At 48.6% G+C, this 7,873-nt stretch overlaps 2 protein-coding genes across 2 annotated transcripts; one reads left to right on the forward strand and one right to left on the reverse strand.

Annotated features, from left to right (window-relative positions):
* Positions 1-854: 854 nt before the first annotated feature.
* LOC124660073 lies at positions 855-1,939 on the reverse strand. Its single transcript, XM_047197867.1, has 2 exons — positions 1,657-1,939; positions 855-1,570 (listed from the first exon to the last, which is right to left on the reverse strand). Exons 1-2 carry the CDS (start codon positions 1,937-1,939, stop codon positions 855-857), a joined length of 999 nt encoding a protein of 332 aa, XP_047053823.1.
* A 3,493-nt stretch (positions 1,940-5,432) lies between these two features.
* Positions 5,433-6,511, forward strand: LOC124659944. Its single transcript, XM_047197747.1, has 2 exons — positions 5,433-5,667; positions 5,790-6,511. Exons 1-2 carry the CDS (start codon positions 5,433-5,435, stop codon positions 6,509-6,511), a joined length of 957 nt encoding a protein of 318 aa, XP_047053703.1.
* The last annotated feature ends 1,362 nt before the right edge of the window (positions 6,512-7,873 follow it).

Consider the following 7,873-nt stretch of genomic DNA (forward strand, 5'->3'; position numbering starts at 1 on the left):
GTTGCCGCTTTTTTCTTATTCATGTGATTTTGACATTCTTTGAATCAAACATGCCCTTATTTGTTGGGTTCGTCGTTATTCATGTGGTCATATTTAGCTCCGGCTTGGTCTTGCTATGGCCAACAACTGTTCTCATTCCCAGAAGCTTCGACAGATGAAGAGGCTAAAGCCTGGGAAAAAGCTTATTCTTCAACGGGTGTCCATGATGTCGATGATGGCGCTCTAATGCATCATTTTCTTTCTCGATGGCATCATCGAGGAGTACTTCCTCTTCATTTGTCTTGGTCTTCAAAGGGGGTCAATGACGGCGATGATGGAACCTATGGCTATCATTCTCCTTCTTGGTGAATTCCCCGAAGATATTGCTCCCAACCACCCTAGGTAGTGGTTATTATTTGGGTGGATCATTGTTTGGTTCAAAAATCTCACCGGCAGTATTGACTTTGTTTTCTTTCTTTCTTTCTATGGTTCTCTGTATTTTTTTTATTTTTCTTATCATAATGAACTAGGCATATATAGCGTTTGCCTTCATTGCAAACAATACATTATTTATATCAAAATGAACTATATTTCCATTAATATTTTTTATATTGTAAATGTTTTTTTTCCTATATGCTGGATCAAACTTTGCATCGTGTTTGTCTTTTAGAAAAAGTAAGATATACTACATTTGGCAAAGTGAGTACTTTAAAATATACCCCTTCATTAACTTATATGAGAATCGACCTTACAAGGAGCTCCGTGAAGACAAACAAACATGTATTACAACAATTGATCATTAGTTCCAATTTGTGAAAGACAATTTTATTTTATGGCCCTCAGGGATGGGCGGTCCACCTGAAATTCAGGGTACTTTAGTTAGCCTGACCAGTAACCATGGAGATTCCGGCGTGGCGGCCGAACCTAGCGACCTTGCAGTCGGTTGCGAAGATGTCGGAAGAAACGTAGGTAGATGCACCACTCATAACTGGCATGTTGGCGCTCACGCTAAGCTTGTTAACGTAGTCAGTGCGGTAGGTCTGACCGAGCACACCGTGCACATCATCGGTTAAGTCATAGAACCTGAACCCGAGGTCAAAGTGGGCGAGGCAGTCGTCCTCAGTCACTCCATAGTTGTGGATGAGGGAGTCCTTCTTCGTGATGGGCACCACCTTGGCGATGATGTCGAACACTCCCTTGAGCTGGACCCTGAGGCCGTTGGCGGTGGAGGTCCTCCTGATGGTCAATGCGGGCACTTCTGTTGATTGCCAATGTCCGTCAACCTCGGCAGGGATTTCGATGGGCATGCCGTCGAAGGTGAGTTCGAGGCGGTCAACATTGTCATCCCACTTGATGGTCTTCTGGGCGCCCATGTACAGGCGGTGGTCCGCGAAGAGGATTCCGAGAGCCTGGATCCATGTGAAGTCGCGGGTCATGGTAGGGTTGGTCTTGCCGATGAAGTGGGTGTTGATGTGGAGGTCGGTATCGGAGACGATGCAGAAGTCCTGGTCCTTCTTGCCATGGAAGTAAAAGTCGTTGCCGTCGGCGCCCATGAACCGCGGGTCTCCGCAGACACCGTAGAAATCGCACACTTGAAAAAAAGATTGTAAATTTAAGCATTTGGGTAGATGAATGTAACTAGTAGGAGGCAGCAAGGATACAAAATGTTGTGCTTACGGCAGAAGGTCTTGCAGTTCAGAGCCTCGTCTGGTGAGCATTGGACGAAGCACTCGTCGGCGCAGCGGTTGGGGCAGGTGGCGTTGCAAGGTTTGACGTGGTCCTTGGCGTTGTCACAGCTGGACACCTGGTTCCTCTTTCCCGGGCGGATCATCTTGGTGTTGGGTGGCGCTCTCGGCGGCGGTCCCGCTGAGCCCTTCACGCCGGCACCGTCCACAGCGGCTGCGAAGGCGCACAAGGCCACCAAAGCGGCGAGCAGTACCACGAGATGCTGCCGAGCCATCTTGGCACGACAAGGGTGAGATGATTGATGTGTGCTAAGTGTGGTGGTGATGGTGATTGTTGTTGTGATGTGCTATTCAGGACATCGGATGGTTACAATTTATAGGTGACCAAGTATGGCTACCCATGAGATGTGGGATAGATTCCAGTGTGATTACTTAGATGAGTGATTGGCTTCAGAATCTAGGAAAGGTGCATGCAAGCGTACGGCTTTTGATCATCCTACTAATCCAGCTCATGGTCAATTCTACAGGGGTTTCCTGTTTGTATTTGCTGAATTAAGTATGAAGTGTCCTGTGCAGATGATCGTATGCCGGCCATGATGTAAGATCACACATCGGTGGCATGAGTTCCTCGATCAGGTCCCTGTGTCGTGTTGCCGTGTTGCGTTGGAAGGATTGTAGTTAAACGTCCATCACACGGGCGTACGCAAAGTGGCAGGGCATCGCTTTGAAGGAGCGCTGCGTGCAATGCATATGCACAGCTGGAACACCTAGCTTTCTTTGCATGCCACGCCACAGAATCCTCACGGCAGGGGAGGCACCTTGGGTACCTGACTATGTGGTAGTATCACAGGCAAGCTGGTCTCGAACAGAAGAGAGAATCTTATCTCAGGAGCATCATTACCTTGTGAAGTATGCATCACAATTCCAAGTCTGGTGTTAGTACCATAGTAGTCCTAGCACACTAATTATTGGGAAAACAAAAAAGTGGAACAATTAGATTTGAACAAGCCCCAACCTCCCCTCATTTGCTTTCCCGAAACCCTAACCTCCCCTGCCGCCCTCCTCCCGGGCGGTAGTGGAGGCCCCCAGCCTCCAGCCCTCAGCGGACCTCTTTCCCCCACCCCTCAGGCCGCCGCTGCTGCCGGCTCCGGTGGCGGCGCCCCTCCCGTCGAACGACGATGGGGAGGAGAGGGCTTCCGCGGCGGCGCATCATGGGGGCGATGAGGCGTAGGTTGAGGACGCCGGGCGGGACGGCTGCTTGGCCGTGGCCTGATGCGCTTCACCGGCAGGCATGGAGCAGTGGGTGGAGCGGTGGCGGCCTTCGCCGCCGGCGGTGGTTCGGCGGTGGCGGCGACGCATGATCCGCGCCACCTTTTTCTTCTCTGGTGATCCGGCAGGAGTGACTGGCGGCGTGGGGGCTGCTGGTCTAACTTTGTTGGTGGCGGTCCTCGGGTTTCTCTCATGCGAAGATGAAGACATGCCTGAGGCCAGTCCGCCTTGATCTGGCTAGAGTGATGAGTTCCGGAAAGCTCCACCGGCGAATGGAACAACGCATATTTTGCCTGGAGTTCGCTGGATCGAGTGATATTCGGTCGCGCGCATCCATGTTTTTATTCCGACCGTTTGGTTCTGGAGGGAGCGGCATGAAGCCCTTTTTTATGTTGACACCGAGTGACATTGGATCCATGGTGAAAGTCACAAGAAGAGAATATCATGAAGGCCGGATGGGAGGACTAGCTAAGGGAGGTTCAAGTCTCCGCGATGTTGAGGTACTTGCTTGGTGTTCCGGGCTTCACAGGAGTGGTATGAAAGTGGGGGCGATAGCACATGTGAAGTTCAGAGTTCTACATTTCAGGGTGAAAATCCAAGGTCTGGCCATAACTTGTTGTGTCTGGCAATAACCTTGTTGGAGGCATTGTTTTGAGAGCGGTGACTATCTCCAGGGTGAAAACCTAAGAACGTTGGTCGGGCGACGACGGTGCTGGAGCAATGTTCTCTTTTTGGAGGCGTCGCTTTTAGAGAGTCTGTATTTCAGGTGTTGTCTTGGTGGTGGATGTATTGCTGTTGTTAGGCCTGAGATACTGTAGCGGGACTTTTGTTTCTTAGTTTCTTTTCTCTTTTTTAGTTGTGCGCATCCGTATTGCTATTAGGGTTTTGCGTTGTTGCAGAGGCTGGGTGTAATTAGTATCTTCTGATATTAATATATTCCCTTCACCGAAAAAATTAGTTCGCAAAAAAAGGAAAATATTTTCCATTTTGAGTAAGGACGGTCCAAACTAAGCAGGTCATGAGGGTTCCGTTTTCCGTGGAAATCAGTGTTGTAGTCCCTTCGACATCTGGTTATGGCGGAAGTATCTTATGTTTGAGAAGTGCATCCAAGTCTTCCTCGAACAACTTTGAAGGAAAAACATACATTTATTTATTCACACAGATAAAAGAAAGGCTTATGCAGGAAAACTTCATTTTTTAATTTTTCAGTATTCAATATTATCCTATTTTCCAAATATACTTCCATAATTTTAGAACGATTGTGTGTTTATACAATTATTTCTAGGATTTATAAATTTGATCATTTATATGTATAATCTACGAATAAGCTGTCTCGAAGAGTTCGCATCTCTTATTTTTTTCGATATAGTTTGTAAATGTTGTCTTTTGTTGGAATTATCATGCACGTATTCATAAGCTATGATTATGATTGCATGATCTATCCATGAATGTCTCCACAGACAGAAAATTTGATGCCATATGGATTTGGAGGATCTCTGCCCGTCCTCCCACGTACCATTGTCATCCTTAACCATATGGCTTTGAGCCTTTGATTAGGTTCATGCGTTTAGTGTCTTCTACATGGAAAAATAAGGATCAAGTTAATGTGTAAAAGGACAAAAATCATGGATTACTATATGGCTCAACATAAGTTTCCAAATAGAGATCAAGCAAACAATCTTACGATCTATATTAAATGGGTATTAATCAAATAAGCAAAGGAAAAATAATGTACAACTAATTAAGGATCAGTTAAGGAAAATAATGTTGATTAATGACTAGCTGAGCTACAACAGAAGTGTTCGGTGGGCCAACCCAAAGAAAACCATATTTTTCTTTGCTTTCTATGGAATTTGTCCCTACCACTTTAGTGTTCTGGGCTGGGCTGGGTGGGCCTTGAACGTAGTATATTGGAATATTTTCAAGAGAGTGTCAAAGTGAGTGTTTTAGTACATGTGATTTTCTACTGTAGAGGCGGCATGGATCAATGAAAAGGAACACCAAACTTTCTACAGGTTGCAATTCTAGAATCATAGCCCTTTAATATTTTTGCAATTTGTTAGAGCTAATTGAAAAATTACATTTTTTCTTGCGTTTGGCCTTGCTCGCAACAACAATAGCAGAAGGAAGTAATAATTGTGTCCTACAATTATGCGTAACAAACTTACAACCGTTAGTTGCTTAGCTACGAAGTGATCTTAATCAAGTACTCTACGTATTATCCCATGCACGGCATCGAATCATCTTGTTTAGCTGAGAAAGAAGGAACCCCTATATGTTGACCAAGAGATGAAGGTATAGCTCTAGAGTTTTATGAGGGTGGCTAAACCCATACGTGTCCACCTTTCCCGGATTCTCAATCCAAGGTACATCAAACAAATAAGCTAGCAATTCATTCAAGTGCCCGGCCGGCACTATAAATTGCCAGCATCCCATGGCCACTACCACCACCAGTCCAGCACACAGAAACCTAGCTAGCAACCGGTAGTCGTGCCAAAGATGGCCCGGCAGCAGCTGGTTGTGGCAGTGTTCGCCGCTTTGGTGGGCATGTGCGTCTTCGCTGCCGCCGTTGACGCCGCCGGCACAACTTTGCCGCCCCCGTCGAAGTTCGGGAAGAGGGACCAACAGCTTACCTGCAAAGGTGACAAAAACAGCCAGTACTGCGAGGGCACCTGCCCCATCAAGTGTCCCGGCAAGTGCCTGGTTCTCTGCCCAGGCTGCAAGACATACTGTGGTAAGCATGGATGCACACTTATCCCTCTTCCGATGCACATGGAAGTGTTTAAATTTCCATTTACTAGCTACTATTACCACTACTACATTCTATTTACATTTGCTAGCTACCTTCTTTTTAAGAGTGCGACTTATTCCCCGGCACGTCATGTGGGGACCCTCGTTTCACGGGCGCCGACGGGAACAACTTCTACTTCCATGGAAAGAAGGATCAGAACTTCTGTGTCGTCTCTGATGCTGGCCTCCACATCAACGCCCATTTCATCGGTAAACGCAACCCTGCTATGCGTCGTGACTTCACTTGGATCCAGGCTCTTGGCATCCGTTTTGCCGATCACCGCCTATACATGGGTGCCCAGAAGACCGTCATGTGGGATGATGAAGTGGACCGCCTCGAGCTGACATTTGATGGCATGCAAGTCGACATCCCCACTGAGATTGACGAGACATGGCAACCCACCACCGTGTCGGCGTTGACCGTCACGAGGACCTCCATGACCAACCGCATCAAAGTTGAGCTCAAGGGAGTGTTCAACATCCATGCTAGTGTGGTACCCATCACTGTGGAGGACTCTATTATCCACAACTACGGTGTGACGGAGGATGACAGCCTCGCCCACTTCGACCTCGGCTTCAAGTTCTATGACCTGACCGATGATGTCCACGGCGTGCTCGGCCAAACTTACCGCACTGACTATGTCAACAAGCTCAGTGTTAGCGCAAACATGCCAATCATGGGCGGTGCTCCGAACTATGTCACCTCCGATATCTTCGCCACTGACTGCAAGGTGGCCAGGTTCGGCCACCAGGCTGGGATCTCCATGGTCACTACCAGGGCCAGTTAAAAACCATGTTTCGATGGCTAGCCCATGATATCTGGCCTTGTATAATTAAGGTGTCCGGTTGATGCCATTATGATAAGAACTGTCTTTTAAATACGCATGGTCACTCACTGTAGTCATAATTTGTGCAATTGTTATAATATTGAAATAATATATACATACAGATAAATTGAGATGATGGGAAGATGTGTTACCTTTTATGTATTGAAGACTTTTTTTGGAAAACATACAACAATCTTACAATAGGCTGACATGCAGGACTGGAAGTCTTCCAGCATCGCACCCCCAACTCCTATCCCTATTACATAATTTAGAGATATATTTATGGATTTTTTTCCCTACTACCAAAAGGGCAGGTTTCACTACCGACAAATAAAAGACAATATAATTGAGGTTTAACATTTCCCCGTCAAAAAGAAAAACTGAGGTTCAGCATTCAAGGGCAGCGAAAAGAAAATAGTTCAACGCACCACCTAATGCGAAAACTCTTTTCTACCGGAGCCGGTATGTGTAGGAGTCATATCCACCGTACAATAATTTGAGATGTGTGTTGCCGTTTCTTTGCCTGTGTTGTCCCGTTTCCCAACCGTTAGCATAGAAACGTTCCCGACCCCACACGCCTGGGTACATCTGCCCACCAACGCGTGGGATGTTGCGCGAGTCTCTCTCTTTCCCCTTGCAAATTTCTCTCGTGAGAGTCAGATCTCGAGCGACCCGGCGGCGACCTCCGGAAGAACGCGGTGGCGGGAGGTGTGCGAGTTGCGATGTGGTGACCGGAGCGACGCCAGCCGGCGGAGCTCGAGCGGCTCGAGGGGCGCGAGCAGCTCCTTCAGCTGGATGGCGGGCGGCCGGCTGGAGGGCAGGCGGCGGCCAGTTCCCGAGCGGATCGACGAGCTCGAGCGGCGTTCTGAGCCCGAACAGCGGATGGAGTGCGCGTGGAGCGAGCGGCGGCTGTAGTACGGGCGGCGCGAGCGGCTCCTTCGGCTACTGGGCAGGTGGGCGGGTGGAGGGCGTACTGCGGCCGGAGCGCGTGCTGCGGCCGGCGATCGAGCGGCCCGCAGGCGTGACCGGCGGCCGGCGGGCGTACTTCCTGGATTTCTGCGACTCGCTCCAGCCTGGGTTCGTCGTGGAGATGAACGGAAAGCTCAAGGACGGGTACATCCACGACTACTTCGCGCAGCTCCTATGGAAGAGCGTGAACGAGTTGTGGAGTGACTACAAGGCCAAGTACTCAGGGCGGGGCGGCGGCGGCCGGAGCTCTGACGAGCGGGCGGAGAGCTCCGGTGGTAATTTTGTTTACCTTTACTAATTTCTGAAACTGTCCGAACCTTTGTAATTTGATGACTGTGCTTGGTCTATGTTTTC

This window comes from Lolium rigidum, chromosome 6 (genome assembly GCF_022539505.1).
Source record: "Lolium rigidum isolate FL_2022 chromosome 6, APGP_CSIRO_Lrig_0.1, whole genome shotgun sequence".
Lineage (NCBI taxonomy): Eukaryota > Viridiplantae > Streptophyta > Magnoliopsida > Poales > Poaceae > Lolium > Lolium rigidum.